Source organism: Leopardus geoffroyi, chromosome E1 (genome assembly GCF_018350155.1).
Source record: "Leopardus geoffroyi isolate Oge1 chromosome E1, O.geoffroyi_Oge1_pat1.0, whole genome shotgun sequence".
NCBI lineage: Eukaryota > Metazoa > Chordata > Mammalia > Carnivora > Felidae > Leopardus > Leopardus geoffroyi.
This window is the reverse complement of record NC_059330.1, coordinates 51,091,044-51,109,080: the sequence shown is the minus strand read 5'-3', so window position 1 is coordinate 51,109,080 and position 18,037 is coordinate 51,091,044. Positions and strand designations below refer to the sequence as shown.

At 41.9% G+C, this 18,037-nt stretch overlaps 1 protein-coding gene and 1 long non-coding RNA gene across 4 annotated transcripts in view; one reads left to right on the top strand and one right to left on the bottom strand.

The window, feature by feature from the left end:
* Positions 1 to 512: 512 nt before the first annotated feature.
* On the bottom strand, positions 513 to 12,440 carry KCNJ2 (potassium inwardly rectifying channel subfamily J member 2). 3 transcript variants are annotated; one of them, XM_045489570.1, is made up of 3 exons: positions 11,942 to 12,440; positions 11,708 to 11,806; positions 513 to 5,804 (listed from the first exon to the last, which is right to left on the bottom strand). In XM_045489570.1, the coding sequence occupies exon 3, from the start codon at positions 5,587 to 5,589 to the stop codon at positions 4,306 to 4,308; it is 1,284 nt and encodes a 427-aa protein (XP_045345526.1). In that variant the 5' UTR covers positions 5,590 to 5,804; positions 11,708 to 11,806; positions 11,942 to 12,440; the 3' UTR covers positions 513 to 4,305. The 3 variants fall into 3 exon arrangements, 2 of the variants coding, with proteins under 2 accessions (XP_045345526.1, XP_045345525.1); XM_045489569.1 differs by lacking the exons at positions 11,708 to 11,806; positions 11,942 to 12,440 and adding an exon at positions 10,872 to 11,065; XR_006715159.1 differs by lacking the exons at positions 513 to 5,804; positions 11,942 to 12,440 and adding an exon at positions 5,814 to 8,480 and having other exon boundaries at positions 11,708 to 11,935.
* A 2,084-nt stretch (positions 12,441 to 14,524) lies between these two features.
* LOC123603989 overlaps positions 14,525 to 18,037 on the top strand; it is a 77,682-nt gene continuing 74,169 nt past the window's right edge. The window contains exon 1 of the long non-coding RNA XR_006715158.1: positions 14,525 to 14,685. This is a non-coding gene — a long non-coding RNA (uncharacterized LOC123603989). The remainder of the gene's footprint in view (positions 14,686 to 18,037) is intronic.

Below are 18,037 nucleotides of genomic sequence, written 5' to 3'. Positions count from 1 at the left end.
GAGCCGAGTTGCATTGTTGACACATATTCTCTGTTCTGCAACGCCCAAAATATTTACCGTCTGGCTTTCTACAGAACAATTTTACCAACTCCTGATTTATAATACAGGAATAATAGTATCCTAATCAGCCGGGGTTGGGGCGGGGGGGCGGACAGTGAGATAATATAGAAGGCAGAACCCTACACATGGTTCAGGCTCCATAAAGGGTAACTATCATCATTAAACAGAGAGTCAAAAGCTAAAGCTTATGAATTTGTCAGTTTTATCTGCTCCTTTGTTTTCCATCCTCTCTCTACCTACGACATTCTGTCCAAAAACAAAATACGAGCTTGACTTCCTCTAACTTGGATTAAGTTCATCTGCCACTCCACCACACCTCCCTGTTTGGGCAATTTCTATGGCTCTATTCTTCCCAAAGGTCAGGATTTATGTCCTATTGTTTGGAAACATTTGCTTCCGATCTCAGCAATTCTACAGCAATCACACAGGAAGCCCACAGACGCTTGCACGAATTTGTCCTCAATTTTTAATTTTTTATTTAGAAATAATAAAATAAGACATAATATATAAAAATATGTACAATCCATGGTTTGTGCAGTACAATAGGAAGACTTTTAGATACAAAAAGACGGCAAATGGGAAAATAATAGTGATCACGATTGTCAAAGGCTGGGATTGTTCAACTCGCCAGAGCCCAGAGCTGAAACCCAACAGAACTAGAAAAAGAGATTCTAGTCAGGAGTTGGGAGGTGCCTATAGAACACTTTTATTTTTCACCTTAACATTTATTAGACCCAGAGTGAAAAAGAACTCACTCTGCTTCTCAGAACAAGCTTCTTGCCCTTACTGAGCGGCTTATTATAAAACATGAACTGACATTTGTTATTTGCGAGGGTAACATGATTTGGGGGGATGGAGTGCATCAAACAGACATCAAGGTTTGGGATGGAAGTTTATAGGGAAGAAAGGAAATGAGGAGAAAAAAAAATAACGCATTAACAGGTGTGTTTTTTTTTTAAGGTAAAACAGACTTTCTCCGGGAATTTGGAAATGGCTACAGTGCTATAGCGACATCCTTACAATGTCTGATTCAAGTATACTTCTTAGAGGGATAGAAAACTATTCTATTCTCAATAGTCAAAATAGAATTCACTTTGTCTATCTTTTATTTAAAAAATAGGATAGCCAGGAATCTATGCCTCCTCCCAAAAATATAATGCCCATCCAGACACGAGCAAAAATTCTTTAAAAGGGAGCAATTCCTAAGTAAATTCAACGGGGGTTTGCTTGCAATAGAGAAGCAACACCTAGCTGGGAGCAGACCCCAGATATTCACGGCGAATCTCCTCTGTCTTCATTCTAATGACATATGTGTGCTAATTACGGAAAGGAGACCCAGTCAATAAGGACAAATGTTTTGAAGGTAAAATGCAACAAGACATGTTGTGCATTACCTGCGTCTTGGCTCTTGACAAAAAAAAAAAAAAAAAAAAATTGCCATTTAAAGCTTGTAATTGTTAAAAATACTAATAACTAGAAAAAGCTTTCAAATGAACAGTCCATGCTGAAATAAATAACAGAACATAGCAACACGAACCTTATAAGGCTGGTAAATATTTGCTAAAACCATGCTAACCGGTAGCATATAGGTACTCGCTCTCAGAAATTACGGAAATTATACTTTCTATGGCAATTTTTTTTCCCTTTACAGACTTCTATTTACATTTGGCTTTAAATATGAAAATATCTGATAAACTTTATAAAATGTACACTTTAAAAACATAGCTTCTGCAAAATTTTCTTGGAAAAGAAAAAAAAAAAAAAAAAAAACAAACCAAAAACAAAAACAAACCTGTGCACCAGAAATGTTAGATTTTTTTTTCCTTTTTTCAGAAAGAAGTTGAAAGATTTCCCTCCCTCATCCTTGCCCCCAGACCCACCCCCTTTCAAATATCTCAAGTGTTTTTAAGTGGCAGCACTGTGTGTTTGGGAGGAACCTTCTCAGTGGTCACCCCCATTCTCCATCGCATCTTCCTTTCATTTACATATCACCGAATACTCTTTGGTTTGATTATTTTCCTTTGCAACATATCGAAATAGCAGCAGCTGGAGCCCTCAGTATTCACTCACTGTCAACAGCCAAATTGTTCCCTCTTCTGTCAATCGTTTTGTCCCATCAACCCCAATTCCTCCAACTCTCTAAACAACTTTCCAAACCTGCCTTTACATTTGGATTTAAAATAGCATCCACTTGCTTGACATCTCTGTCTTGGTTTCGGTGAAAAGAACACCAGTTTTCAAACCCATCGACTTTGAAGGCTGAGAACAGCAGAATCTGTCATATTATTGCAGGCACGGCTTTCAGAGATGGCTGTTCAAGAACCAGAGACTATCACACACGTCAATTTACAAAATACAGGATTCCAGAACAAGCTGTTTTTTAATGGCATACAGGGATATAATACCGTAAGAGAGTTGATTTTGAGACTCCAATTAAAAAGAAAAGTCAGCACACCCCCCCCCCCCCAGAATTCACACATAAGGAACTTTAAGCCAAAAAGAGTCCCATTATTGAGTTAGAGCAAGAGGGAAAAAATAAAAGAGTTTTGATCAGCCAGGCAGGAGAGACTTCTCGAAAACAATGTGTCCTTAGTAACCTGCTCTCAGGATCCACAGGCTAGAAGGATCAGCTCAGATCCAACCCCAGGTGTGCATATATAAAGGAGAAGTAAACCTTGTAGTTCATTATCTCCTCTACTTGTGGCCGCCTTATATTTTCTATGGCTCTTGTTGACCCTAAAATACTGCGATATTTTCATTCCTACCCTCTACCACTAAAAAGAAAGTAACTCTCCTCTCCCTCCTGAATACTTGAGCTGATGTACTACATCAGAAGTGGCTGGTCCACATCTCGCTGGCTCCCCCTTTGGCATCTGCAGCTTCCCAGACACCAGGGGACTTGCTCCACACAGACCAATCGGAAGAACCAGCCTAGAGGCCAGCTGTGGCATCTTCTCAAAGGCAAAGTCAAGCTGGAAGTGTCCTGACAGTTGGGGCAACGAATTCAGCCACAAGGGTTTAACCTTATTTATCTTTCATGTTGGATGGCTCAGCCTTGAGGATGCCAACGAACTCCAACCTAGGATTACATTTTGGAATGTGCAAAAAGGGGAAACCCAGAAAAATCTAAGAGCACATCGCCATCTCGCACCTTATGCATTAGCCTGGCCAGCCCTACCTCGCAGGAAAGAAAAGATATTTAATATTGTGTATGTGTGAATTTTACTTCCCCTTTCTTCTTTCTCCTATCATACACAAGTTGCATGAAAGAACAAAACTGAAAAAGCACTACACTTACTAGACTCTGTGTGTATAGTGTTCTATTTTCTGAATAAGGTGAAAAAGGAAAGGGCAGTTCAAGGTCTTGCTGAGGTTCAAAGTTACTGTCTCTTGATTTCAAGGCAGCCACGGGGCTTTTTATCCCTTTTAGTATAAGCTCCACTGTGCAAAAATGTGCATTATCTTTGGTATTTATTTTAGGTAGTCTAACTTAAAATTTGAGATAACCCATTAACATCATGGAAGAAAAAAAAAACAAAACAAACAAACCCAGAGGCTACCATTTGGCTAGTGTTACATAATGCCCTTATGTAACCAAAGAGAGAGAGAGAGAGAGAGAGAGAGAGAGGAAGAGAGAGAGAAAATCAATTCTAGCAAACAAATTACTGGCCTCAAAAAAATCAGGCTCTCGTTTTGGCAGCTCTTGGCAAACACTTGCCACTTTGAAGCACATATCATGAGCTTTCAACAAAGTTCAACACTGACTTTTAAATTACACGAAAGAAAAACTACACAACAACAAAAATACAATTTGTGTTCATGTAGTTAGCAGCTTTTCAAAAATTAAGGCAGAGTCTTGCCTTTGTTATGCCATTAAAAACATTCTTGTTCCCTAAAGAGAAGCATTCTGGATTAGTCAAATACCCAACCAAGGCTTGCCTGCAAGTTCAAGTTTTGTAAAAACACAAAACAATACATAAAGACCCCATAACTTATTCTACAACATGTATGTGCCATTGGGTCATGGGGGTGGGGGTGGGAGGGGTGGGGAGGGGGAGGCATGTTGAGTGCTTTATGTTCATCTCCGAGCTTACAGTCTTTCTCTGAAACCATTGTACTAGCCTCAGTCCCTTGTGGCCACTTGCCTTGACCCACCTCTTCACCAGTACCGTCGTCTGAATAACTGTTTTGGGCCTTTGACCAACAGACTGTAGTTTAAAGTAAATATTCCAGAGAAGGAAGCAGTCATATCTCCGACTCTCGCCGTAAGGGCCTGGGCTCTAGAGGTACACTTGCCTGGTTGTGAAGGTCTATGTCAGGGGGTGTGTCTGTACTAGTGCTTTCCGGGACTCCGTTTTCACTGTCATCTTCCTCTTTGCTTGTGAGGGCAACTTCGTTTTCATAGCAAAATGAATTAGCATTTGAGAGGATATATTTCTTTTCTGCTAAGTCTCTGGCACTACAAAGGGGAGTGTTGGGCACTTCATAAGTCTTGTGGAACCTTGAGTAGTCCACTTTGTAATAGTGCTTCTCTTCAAAGAGTACAGGCTCATAGCGGTGGCCCCAAAGGATTTCATTGGCCAGATATGAGCTACGGCACTGTGTTGTCATGGCCGTGGCTTCCACCATGCCTTCCAGTATTACAACAATTTCAAAGTCTGCATTGTCAATGTCCTGTTTACTCAAATCATATAAAGGACTATCTTCATCTATTTCATGGACTATAGTGATGGGGGACACCAGAAATATGCGATCAATTCCACTGTCAAACCCAACGTTGATATCTATTTGATCCAGGGGGATGTACTCCCCTTCGGAAGTAATTCTGGATTTGAGCAGCTGTGCTCTCACGTGAGCTTCCACCAAATGGCTTTTCCGAAGATTGCCCACCCGCCACATCAAACACAGTTTGCCATCTCTCATGGCGATCACAGCATTGTGACTGAAGACAAGAGTCTCGTTTCTCTTCTTTGGCTTTGCCATCTTTGCCATGACTGCGCCAATGATAAACGCATCAATGATGCAGCCCACAATGGACTGGAACACCACCATAAAAACAGCAATTGGGCATTCGTCCGTGACACACCTGAAGCCATAGCCGATGGTTGTCTGGGTCTCGATGGAGAAGAGGAAGGCAGCTGTGAAGCTGTTGACCTCCGACACACAAGCTTTGCTCTCTTTAGATGCATCCAGATCCCCATGGAGCAAAGCTATCAACCAAAACACACAGCCAAAAAACAGCCATGAGAGAACGAAAGCCAGACAGAAGATAACCAGCATCCATCTCCAGCGAATGTCCACACATGTGGTAAAGATATCTGCAAGGTACCGTTGTCCCTTCTCACCCACATTGATGAACTGAACATTACAGTGGCCGTCTTTCTTCACAAAGCGGCTCCTGCACTGTTGTCGAGTGTGGACTTTACTCTTCCCATTCCCAAAGCCATTTGCAACCGCCATGGTGGCCAACTTCATCCCGTCTTCTTCTGAAGAGACAATGCTATAGCGGTTGGTTCGCACACTGCCCATCGCTTCTGCTGTGGACTCCAGTGCTTCTGCTTTGGAAAACAGTCTGAGTTTTTGCAAAACCCTTTGGAGAAACAGTTTTGAATGTTCAGCGAGGACACACACACAAAAAAACAAGGAGAGATGGGGGTCTCCGGGAGCCTTGAGGTTCTACCAAGGTCTGTCTACTGACATGCAGCACTACCTTAGTAACTCAGCTGACATCCAGGGTACATGTCCTGAAAAAAACCAAACAGACAGACAAAAGACATTATTCATTAGAAAACAAGTCATTATTGAAGGGTTCTACTCCCTAAGGCAACATGTCCTAGCAGGATACAGTCAGAGATAGAGAAATACACTCTGCATTGAATAACAGGAGTTTTCATTTCTTTGTACCCTAAAAAATATCTGTATTATGTAAACAAAGTCAATAAACATAGAAGAGTTAGTTGTTTGGAACAGCCTTTCAACCAACATTTCAGGTCCTTTTCTCCCTATTTTTTTCCAGCAATCTAGGAGATTCTATTTTACAGATAACCTCTCTTATTCTCTCTCTTGCCTTCTCTACATGCTAGGGTCCCGAGTTACTAAGCAGGAGAAAGGCTTGCTAAGTCCAAAGTTTGTCGCCAGGTTTTGGGAGCTCAAAATGTCTAGAGAACATTTCATATAAATGCAGAACATTAATATTAATTTGAGTTGCAGGCGCAGTATGGGAGAATATGGGAGCCCTTGATGACACGGTGGAAAGCAGAAGGCACAGACTATTTTGTTTAAATGATAAAACTGAGGAGACAGCCCTTATGATGATCTGAAATCGGTCCCAATTTCTGGAGACTGTTTGGGCTTGCTGCATCACTTCACACGCTGCAAGCAGCCACTTTGCAGAAATGCCTGATAACATCTCTGTTAGTGCAAGTGATTCTGACTTGAAGGCGTAGGTTTGCTCTGGGGGATAAAGAGCGAGTCTGTTGCCTAGCAATGAGTCCTGAAATTCTCTGGAGATGGGACTGCCATGTGTAATGACAGGCTAGGAAGTAAGCACCTTTGTGCCAAAGGACCAGGTCTTTAGCAAATTGAGATAAGGCAGGAACTCATTTCATGTGGGTCCAATTCTGGGTCTTCCCAAACAGAGACAACTTTGTAGGAGTAGAGCATAATTGTCAGTTTACTTTCACTTCGAGCGCTCTTGTTTGCTGTATGTTCCCATGGAGAAGGCACTCACCTTTACCTAATGTGAACAAATAGTAGTTTTTCAATTTTTTCCTCTTGCCTTATCCTAACCTAGGTAAAAACTATCTATTTAACTTCCCATCTTCACTCCAAAGAAAACTATTTTTTTCCTTGACCAACAAACAGAAGTGTAAGATAAAGTCTAACATGTTTTCTTCGCCACATAGAAATTAACAAAACTAATATGGCATATAAAAACCAAAAGCGATCCTCCACTTGTCAAACAAACCAATCGATCTCCTGCAATAAAGGGGGACAATGAAAACCAGATGGCAAGGAGCAGAGATTTGCTGCAGCCCTGATCATGAGGACTCCACTTTTTCTTTCCCCCCTCCAAACCACATTAAGATTAAGTGGTTAACAGAACCAATCTCAGCCAAGCCAACTGCAAAAAAAAAAAATAAAATAAAAAATAAAGCTGTTCATGTATCTTGTTTTGGTACACCCCCTCTAAAGAGAGGCAAGGTGTATTGTCTTTGAAAATGCCTAGTTACAGGCTTTTCGCTTCTCCCTCCTTATCCAAGTTATTATGCAAGAATGTGCCCCAACACATTTTTCCTGAGATTAGTCATCTGTGAAAATTGCAATGTGTGTTACATTTTGGCAGCTTTTGACACCTAAATGATGCCCGATTTGAAAGTGCCTTTGAATTACTTTATAAAAAGAAGTTACTGTGCCTTCCCAGTCTTCCACCTGCTTCAATGTTTTGTCTGCTTCCCTATGAAGTTTGTACTTGGACAAAAGGAACAAGCCTCCTGGTCCTCAGGGTTCTAGGTCCTGGACATGGAAAGAATTGTTTTCACAGTGATTTCAGATTATTGGGCTCATGTGAAATTGCCAAGGATTTCTACACAAACCAGACAGGGATAATAATATAACAGCAGATACAGGTGTACTTTCCAAAAAGGGGGGATGGGGAGAAAGCTCACTTAAATAGTGCTTGTATCCTTGAGCTCTGAATGACTTCAGAATCTTATATTATGAGTTGACACCAAGAAATTCCCTTTTCATGATTCAAAACAAGCAAGCCTTCCATCTGAGTTACCATTAGGGACCACGAGTAGACAGTTTCAAATTTCTTCTGACTTATTTCTTCACTCTTTCCAGATTAAAGCATAACAACCATATGAAATCTAAAGACTGAATTACGATCTTCCAAAAATCCTGACCCCAGGACATTAGTTCGAATTCCACAAAACACAATACCAGCTTCCTACGGATAGCTTTCTGCATTTAGAACTTGAAAACAGCCTGTATTGAGCGACTATTATTGTCTTATTTCCACTGTTAATGACAGAATTTGTTCCACATGCAGAGCATCATTTAGAAATTTTACCCTTCTGCCTGCAAAGGAGAAAAAAGATGGTTTGTTTTGTTTTTGTTTTGTTTTGTTTTTTGTTTTTTGGCAAAATGGAAGATTTTGTCACTTCGAATAGATATGCTCCAAAACAGATTTCTGTGTGTATATGTGTCTACACACATTATGTATATTCAGAGTTTTGGGAAACTGATCACAGAGCAAAACTCTAAACCTGCCACAGTTTGCTAGGGTGATTGTCTTAATATTTCATTATGATGAATGTCCTTTTTACTGACCTACTCACATGCCCAACTGAATTTACGCAAGCAGAAAACTTCCTTGCCTGCTTTTCTCTCACTGAAAATCACCGATTCATGAGTGTCTAGAACAAAAAACTTTCATTAGGAACAGGGCTTTCATGCAACTTTATTGTAGACATACATTCAAAATTATTGTGTGAGAAACATTCAATCAAGAGTAGAGGAGATCACTAAGTGATGTGACTCCTTGAGGGGTACAATTCAGGAGAATCCATAGTTGATTTGATGTGTAAATTCCCCTCTGAGCCAAAATATTTCAGGCCCGGATGTAAATTTAATAGATACAAATAATCATTTTACCCAGGCTATAACCAATGAGGTAGAAAGTATTTCTGGGAAATTGAGAGGCTACATGTGGTGGTGTTCATGTTAAGACTATTTATAGGCTGAGCCAAAATTAAGCATAAGCAATGGAAAAAAATAGTTCAGCCGTTTCAATCTTAGGTAGATGTTAAAGAGAGAGAGCACTACAGATAAATTCAAGGTCAAGGAGATAACACTGTATAAATGAGTGAGTCTGAATCGTTTTTACCATATGGGAAATACTTCCAAGATGGGTTATAAAAAACAGGAAAAATATAATTATGAAGAATAAATGGGTCCCATAATAAGGTCCCGGTGAACAGTGGATAAGAAAGTTTCTAACTAAGGACAGGAAATAAGGATAGGTAAAGAAAGTGTGCTGGGCTGAAAGAAAGGTCTGCTAATGAGTGTTTAGAGCAGTTATTCCCCAGCTGACGCCATATAGACCAGCCTGAGTGTGCTCAGGGCACATGTTGCTATGTGAGCGCAACTGCTGGCAAAGCAGCCTCTTGGAAGCTCAGTAAACAGAAGGGAGGGGGAGGGGAAGGAGGGGAAGGGCAGAGGGATATGCATTTATCTATGTGAGCACTCTACCGTTTATACTCGGCAATGCATGTAGCATCATTCAGCATTTGCCAATGCTGAGAAATATACACATTTGGTGAGATAAAACCTGCAACAGTCTGCCAGTTCAGGTAAAAATGTGGCCCATCTTTCATGCTACGGAAAAGTTATTCAAGGACTCTACAGCTAACCAGAGATTCTACAGCTGGAGCATCTAAAGGTAGCAGAAATACTGTGTGTCCTTAAAAAAAAAAAAAAAAAAAGCCAAATTCACAAGCGTTTAGAGCAAATATTCCTATGGATGCCAATAACATTAAAGAAAGTGCCACCAAAACCTGAGGGGGAGGGGTTAAAGCAAAGTTAAATGACCTTGACCCCAACGTTGACCCCTCTCACCATCCTGGAAGTAATAGCTCTTCCTCCTGAGCCTGGAGATTTTTCAGATATTGGCAAATATAAATAAACCACTCAGGGGTGGGGGAGGAGGGGAGCTGAGAAAAAGCTTATAAGTGTACAGGTAATATATAGCAGACACAGGGCAGTGGTTAGTGAGAGGAAATCTGACAGCCTTTTGATTATTAAATGTGAAAAGAAAGTAAGTGGTAAAAGTCAATATGCATTCTTTCATGCCTAAAACACGTTTTCAATGCCTTGTTTCCTAACAGGTAAATTCTGAGCTTATGAAAATCCCCAGGATTCACAGCGGTATCCTAGTTACCATCCTTACTGGTAGGCTTATCCAGACACAGACATTAAACTGCCCTTTTCCTATCTCGATTTTTTTTTTCAATTGTCATGACAAGTCTATGTTATGATGCAATCCTTTTGCAGAATCGAGTCATTTTGACCACTGTGCTTTCCTGAAATCACACTGTCTTCAACTTAGGTATTAATACTATTATTACTCAGAATAATACGTTGCTTAGGACAGAGTGACATATGATGTGAAAGTTTTGCTGTCTTCGGGCTCAAATCCAACGCGGGCTCGCGCTCTCTTTCCCCAGCAAAGCAACTTTGAGAGACGCTCGCTCTGTTTGGAACTCGACGCTACACTTGAAGCAATGACAAAGGGAAAAAAAACAAAAAAAAAAAGCAAAAACAAAAACAAAAACAAAAAAACGCCAAGGATCAAGACTACTGCTGAGTCCCAAGTTTGCCAAGGTTTGAGACCAGTGTTCTAGAAGCACTCCCCACCCCCCGCCTTTTTTTTTTTTTTTTTTTCCCCCTTAGAGCGAGAATCGAACACAGGCTCCCTGGCCCATGTCTCCAAACTCAGTATCTCGCTACAGCTGGTGCATTGGAAGTTATGAGCACACACAGATGCTGCAGAGAAATCTGTTTCTATTGCTCAACTGTTCCAAGCATGTCTCAGTATTTTTAGCTCTGGGGATGTTCTGGTGCGCACACAAACTCCATAGGCATGATCTGGGACTCCGCAGCGTGGGTAAGCGCTACAGCAGCGTGACAGCTGGGCACCTCTGGAGCAGCGGGGCAGGGTAGGGTCGGCGACGGCGGCCCGAGTCCACTCCCCCGGACACACAGGCAGCGGGAGACAAGGAGGGAAGAAAACACACAGCAGCCCTTACCTGTTGCTGGCGCAGGAGCATGGGGACATGGAGTGGAAGTGGGGGGTACAGAGGCATGTAAGATCCAGTAGTTTGTAAAAGCGAGTGAGCCAAAGCAAACCAGAATCCCCAAGACCCAGCTTGCCGGCGCCGAGTGAGACTGTGCGCTGGCCAGGGCTCTAGTGCGCTCTGCAATATCCTGGGCTCTTTTGAGATACCGGCCCGCCTGGCTCCGCCCTCCGGCCTCTGCCGGCCAATCGCTGCGCGCCTGGCCGCACGGCCGGCCCCGGGAATCGCGGCAGGGAGGGGAGGATGCTACACCCGCGACCCGCGGCGCTGCCAGCGAGGAGAACCTGCCGTCGCTTCCTCCCCCTCCGCCCTCCGAGCCGGGTCGGGGAGTCCGGCCCCGGCCGGGGGAGGAGGAAGTTGCGCCCCAGCTGGGACAGCAGCAGGTGGGCAGCTCCGCGGCCGGGGTTTTGCGGCCGCCTAATTGCAGCCTGGCCTTGGGATGAGCTTCCTTAGCCGTCTCCGAGCCCCACACTTCCCTTTTCCTCTGCTCGGTGGCTGCCGTGCTGTGTGCGTCCTCCTCGAGGGGCCCGCGGGGTGCCAGGGCCGGGCGAACCGTTTGCAGGCGGGGAGGATTGCATTGCGTTGCAGCCCAGGCGCACCTCCCTGTCCCCTTGCTCCCACCTACGGCCCCGCGCCCCCCGAATTCCCCGGCGGAGGAGCCGCGAATGCAATGGGGGAAAGGGACCGGGACGGCGCGCAGAACCCGGCTGGATTTTAGACGCGCACAACTTTTGCAACTGCAGAGCCGCTTGGCTCTTTCTGCTCCCGGCTGTTCGTGAATTACTTACAAAGCGCCTAGACTTCTCTGAAGGGTGAACGACTCGTTCCCTCTCGCACTGTCCGCCCTCAGTCTCTTTCTCCACCGCCGCCCGGCACGCTCTACTGATCTAAAATCAGAGCAATTAGAGTAATGAATTCTCTGGAACAGCAACTCCTACAGACACTCAGCTCTGCCCTCGCATCAGCGCCTCCCAGCCCTCATTCCCAGCAACCAGGCAAGAGCATGTAGACCCTTTAAAAACCTATGTCAACTTCAGTGTTAACCGCGTCTGGATCCTGCGGCTTTACAGCTTAGTCCGTGTGTACGTGTGTCTGGCTGTCGGTGTGTGTGTGTCTCTGTGTGTGTGTCAATTGAGTAAGTGCATGTAACTCTGATTGCTTGGGCGTCCTAACGAAGCTTTGCTCTTAAAGGACACAGTATATTTAGGAGTCTTCCTTACACGGAGTTTGAAATTCCTGTGTGTGTGTGTAATGTTTATTTCCTCAAGCGACCAAATGCGTCCTTCGTGCAGTTGGTTGAAACCTCTAAAAGGCCTCCTAGAGTCGCCAAACTACTTGCACAGTCTAGCTCGTATTCAGGGCGGCACGGACTGGTGGATTTGTGTGCGTAGGGGAGGTGAAACTTGACAATTCAAGGAAAGGGTCTGCGCCGGTACCCACCTCCTAGCCTCATTCCCTCACTTGGCCCCTAGGAGGTGCTGGTGAAATATGCTAGGTTTTGCAGATGCGTACTTAACCCTGCTTTAGCAAGGGTGCCGCCTGTCTTGGCGCTGAGCGAGAGACTGAAATTAAGAGTGTGAAAGAAGTTGTGCGTGCGGCGTATCTGCGCTGAGAGCCAAACGTCTTGCTGTTCCGTCCCACTTGCTGAGATTGTACAGTACTCCAAACCCTGTGACCGTCTTGCCTTGTATGCGGGAATAATACCTCACCAGGGGTGGGGGTGGGGTGGGTGGGGGTAGGGGTGTGTGTGTCCACTTTAATATTTATTAAGTAATGTATTACTTTGGAACAGCTTGCATTAACTCTGCCAAATAGATGGATGTGTAGAAACCCAGGCTGCAGCCCAAAGCTAAAAACGTGGAGATAGACAAGCTAACTCTGTGTAGCCAGAGGAAGGACAATGAGTGACATCTCACCCCACCACAATAAGCTGCTTCTGAAATATGTTTCTTCATCGATTTCTTCTAAGAAACAGTTGGGAGAGGTCCAATCAACCCCTTAAAACATATTAAGACTAAAGGGAAAGAGGAAATTAATCATTTATGTGTATGTCCTTTATTATGATTCAGTCTGTGCATCTGTAGATAGCTAAGAATTTTCCAGCCCATGTGAATTCGGAGAGGCAGCATTTTTATTTCCAGGTAATGAGCTCTTTTTGAAAGTCAGTCACCCAGAAAGGGGTGCCATTTTCCTGGCATGTGGATTGAAATTGTTTTATTTTAACACTCTAACTGAATAAACTGAATATAATCATAGGCCAAGATAGTTTCATATAATAGAAGAATCTTTAAAGAAATGAACACGAAGTTATGAGATTATGGTTGTTGCGTAAATTTTGTCATGGAGGGGGCAAATAAATAGACGTACCTTAATCTTTCTCATCAGCATCACTCTTACCCACCATGGGCTGATATGCAGCAAGGCTTATTTCTTGAAGTTAAAGAAAAATTGATTCTTGTAATATGCAGATTCCCAGCCTGAATAGAGGTTTTACCTTAATTATTTAGCTAAATAAGGAAACATGAAGGATTAAGTTTTGTAAGTAAATGACACTTTGTAAATGCATGAGGGCACTAACCCCACTGCTTCGTTTTATAAAGGGGAAAAAAAATTAAGTGTGCATTTTAATTAATAAGTGACTTGTCACTATGCCCCTATTAGGAAAATTCTAGTGTTCCAAAGCTTTCAGGACTTTTTGGAGTGATGCATGGTACAGATTTCTCTAGTCAGAGTGTATCTTTTTTTGGCTGAATCAGTCCTTATTTAGCAAAAATCCCCATTAGTTTTGGACACCAATGCAGTTGGGTGTTGGGATCCATCTGTGGATTAAATTTTTCCAAGGAAATGACAGTTATGCCTTTACTGATTCCCTCCACAGTAACCACCTATAATATTAGAGCCAAATATTAGTCACAATCCAGATCTGCAGTTAGATTGTGAAGGGTTGTGTGACGCAGAAGGGATTGTTCCACTAGGAACACAGATCTTTCCTTTGCACTTATATAAATATCTCTAGCAATTAGATATATTTTCAGACTTCTGTTAACCAGGTATGCCGTCCAATTTTACAATGATGAGAAGTGAAAAACTCCTTTCGTTTGCATCCACTGTGTTTTGAGAACCCCTTAGTAATCTTCAAAGTAATAATTGATAGCAAGAAATGATAAATAAATGTCAGGTGAACTTAAAGCGTAGACCAGATGAGTTTGCAATCTCCTGCAATGAGGACAAGCCATTGGCAATGGTATTTTTTTTAATGTTTATTTATTTATTTTGAGAGAGAGAGAGAGAGAGAGAGAGAGAGAGTGCTGTATGAGAGCTGGAGAGGGGCAGAGAGAGAATCCCAAGCAGGCTTTGCGCTGTCAGCTCAGGACGAAACATGGGGCTCGAACTCACGAACAGTGAGATCATGACTGGAGCCAAGATCAAGAGTTAGATGATGGGGCACCTGGGTAGCTCAGTTGGTTAAGCATCTGACTTCGGCTCAGGTCACGATCTCACAGTTCGTGAGTTCAAGCCCTGTGTCGGGCTCTGTGCTGACAGCTCAGAGCTTGGAACCTGCTTCCGATTCTGTGTCTCCCTGTCTCTCTGTCCCTCCCCTGCTTGCTCTCTGTCTCTCAAAAATAAACGTTAATTTTTTTTTTTTAAAAAGGGTCAGATGCTTAACCGACTGAGCCACCCAGGTGCTCCCGGAAATTGTGTTTTAAGGCACCAAATGTAATCTTATCTATGGGAAAACAGCTTTGGCAATTTCGATTACATATTGGTAAGAGTTAATCTTCATATTAAATTCACTAAATGTATTTGTTGAGTATATACTTTGTATTTTAGCTATATGCAGAGTGATGGGGGGGGGGGGCTTAAGAGCTGTGGGAGGGACAATTTCTTCCCTCTGGGAATTCACAACGAGAGTCTCTCATCAGAAGACAAACCATGCACAAGCAAAATCAAATGGCCCAATGACAGGATAAGGCAGCCTATGGTTGAAGTGGTAAAATAGATCATGCAAGAAAAAAAAAATTCTGAAGAGTTTCTGTAGAATCAACTGGAATTTATGGGGAAGTTCAGGATCGAAGAATTAGTATGTATGATATACTACCATGTAGAGTTGTGTTAAGGATGCTAAGAGCCTACTAGACGATAGGATTGTCTTTTCATTCAGTTTATGTCCTAAAACGACTGGTAGGCTCCCAGATCTGTCCATAGACATGCAATCCTGTGTATAAATTATAAGCTGCTTCTAAGAATGCTACATGTCTCTGCCTACACAGACACTGTTTCTTCTAAAGCAGTGGGATTTATTCCGCAAGCCTTATTTGCCATTTGTTACCACTGTAACACACAGTGAGGATGCCTTCTTTTCCTGGCATCCCTGGGAATGCAGTGTATCGCCTAATGGCTTTTCTAATTAATTGAAATTTGTTTGTGGTGGGAACTGTTTTCTCTGATATACTGTAAGCCTTTGACTGCTCCTGTCCCACTATAAACATTTCTAGTGTAGCATATTTTGTTCCTCTCCTGCTATTCCAAATAGTCGTCCCTATATTTTTCCACCTAAGAGCTTTTCAAAATCCATTCTCATGTCTTTTTTGTCTTCATATCCTCATTGCTTTGCACGTGGCCAAGGAAATAAGTCAGTTTCAATAAATGTCAGTTGATAGATGGAATGCAGTATTTCTGAGTATACTACAACTTTTGAATAATGATTCAGTATCATTATAATAAACATAAGCAATTTCATTTTTACCTGCAACAGAGGGGGACAATCGGAGTACAGTAAGAGCAATGTCATCTACATTGAATGACTCTAGACTAAGCTTATTTAAGTCTTCTGCTTGTTTTTTTCTTTCCCCTCTTTTCCCCCAAGGACAGCCTTCACTTCTCATTTTTTCTTCTGTCAAATATATCAGGCTGCCATCATGCTCTATCTAATTTGTTGATTCTAATCTGCACTGTACTGAGAACTTATATAACCAGGGTTGCTAAGAAATATATGCAAAGTGAAAACAAACATATTCTAAAAGGCTTAAAGTAGATATATATTTTTGAAATAGTATGAGCAGATGCCAAACTTGGAGTTACCTTGTTTTGGTCAGTTTCCTTTTTGGGTAAAAAAGCTTCAGGATATGGATTTATGACATCTAGTTTAGCCTCTCAGAGTGTTTAAATGCTTTAGTCCCGTATTTACTGTGTAACGAATAGTTGAGGAAGACCTCCGGGTAAGGGAGGTACCTTTGTGTCTGCAAATATGCACATGTTTCTACATATATGTACAATAAAACCATGTAGTCATTTATTGAGAAATCATTTGAGTGCTTACTGTTTCCATTAATATGATCTTTATTTTCCACCAAATATTTTTAAACCAGCAGTACTAAGTGGGAATTTTTTTTTTTTTTAATTCACACTTCCAGTGCAGCTGAATTATTATTTAGTAAATTACTCTCTTTTGTCATGCTCTGGACGACTTAATGTATTTCATGTGGGTGAGACAGTTACACTCTGAAAATACCATATTCATCCTCGGGCCAGACCCTACGTTACACAGGCTCTTAGCACAGTCATTACGATGACCATTGTATCTGTGTTGTCTGTGACACATCAGCTCCCTTAAAGGTAATGAGCCTAAAGCCTCAGTTCATTCTCTGTTAACACGGACGGCAGCTCCTTAGATCAGGGAGCCCTGCCATCGGATGGCAGCTTCTTAGATCAAGGAGCCCGGCCATAAGATGCCTGCACCTTGGCTTTTTCCAGAACTAACAACAACAAAAAACAATTTCAGACAACCAAAGTTAGTCACGATTATAGACATTTAAAGAATGGGCCACAAGCTATAAAGAAAACACAAAACACAGTTTGAGTAAAGCCAATGATACTGTACTGTTACTTCTGAAAGAAAGGGTATATACCAGAACGTCTAGATTTGGGGATATAGGCTTTAACAGTTTGTGCGTGTGGGGTTCTCAAGTGTATGAGTGTATATGAGTGTGTTTTTTGTTTTGTTTTTTTTTAACTATCAAAGCAATTGTGGAAAATGTACCAGAGAAGCATTAAAAATATAGAAGAATGCAGGAAAACATAAAAAATAAATCCATATTCTCAGGGCGCCTGGGTGGCTCAGTTGGTTAAGCATCCAACTTCGGCTTAGGTCATGATCTCACAGCTCCTGAGTTCAAGCCCCGCCTCGGGCTCTGTACTGACAGCTGTGAGCCTGGAGGCTGCTTCGGATTCTGTGTCTCCCTCTCTCTCTGCCCCTCCCCCACTCACGCTCTGACACTCTCTCTCAAAAATGAATAAACATTAAAAAAAAGTTAAATCCATATTCTCACCATTAAGAATACTTTGGTATATATCTTCCCCTTTTTCCTTTTTTCCATTTTTGTATCTTTATATTTTTATAATTTTAAGATCAATTGTGTCATGCTTTTTGATACATGAGTATCTTTTTATACTTCTTTGTCATGCAAAGAAAATTCATTGGAAAGCATATATTTTAATGTTTACATGTATTTCATGTCCGTAATATGTGTGAATCATACTTTAATGAGCCATCACCTATTCTTATACCTTTGTATTCATTTTTGTTTTATACTCGTATAACGATGCATTAACTTCTCACATAGATTGTTTATCTTCATCTTTTGTTAGGTTTCCAAATGTGGAATGACTAGATCAAAGGGTATGATCTCTTGAAACGTTTTTTGTTTGTTTCTTTGTGTGTTTGTTTTTTTAATTGCAACTCTTTCAAGGCAAATCCTGATATGTTGAATGCCAGGGATGTTCTGCATTATGTGACCTTGGTGATGGTGACGGCATTGCACGGTGGTGAGAGTTTGGGCTTTGGGTCAGCCTGATGTGTGTGTGCAACATTGATCCAGCTAGCTGTAAAAGGCTGCTATAAGGATGAGAAATAAGACACATAAAATGCTTGCCACATGATGAACACTTAGGCAATGGAATTATTGACACTACTTGAGACTGCTGCTACTAATGATGATAAGGTTAATAAATAGAATAAATTAATTGGGGGGAAATAAGATGTTTTAAAGAGATATTTAGATGTAATAACCCTTTAAATAGCATTACAATCTTTTGCAGTGCCTGATTAAGTACGAAAA

Excerpts from the sequence above, each read along its gene's own strand:
- KCNJ2 (XM_045489570.1), bottom strand. The coding sequence starts at position 5,589 with ATGGGCAGTGTGCGAACCAACCGCTATAGCATTGTCTCTTCAGAAGAA.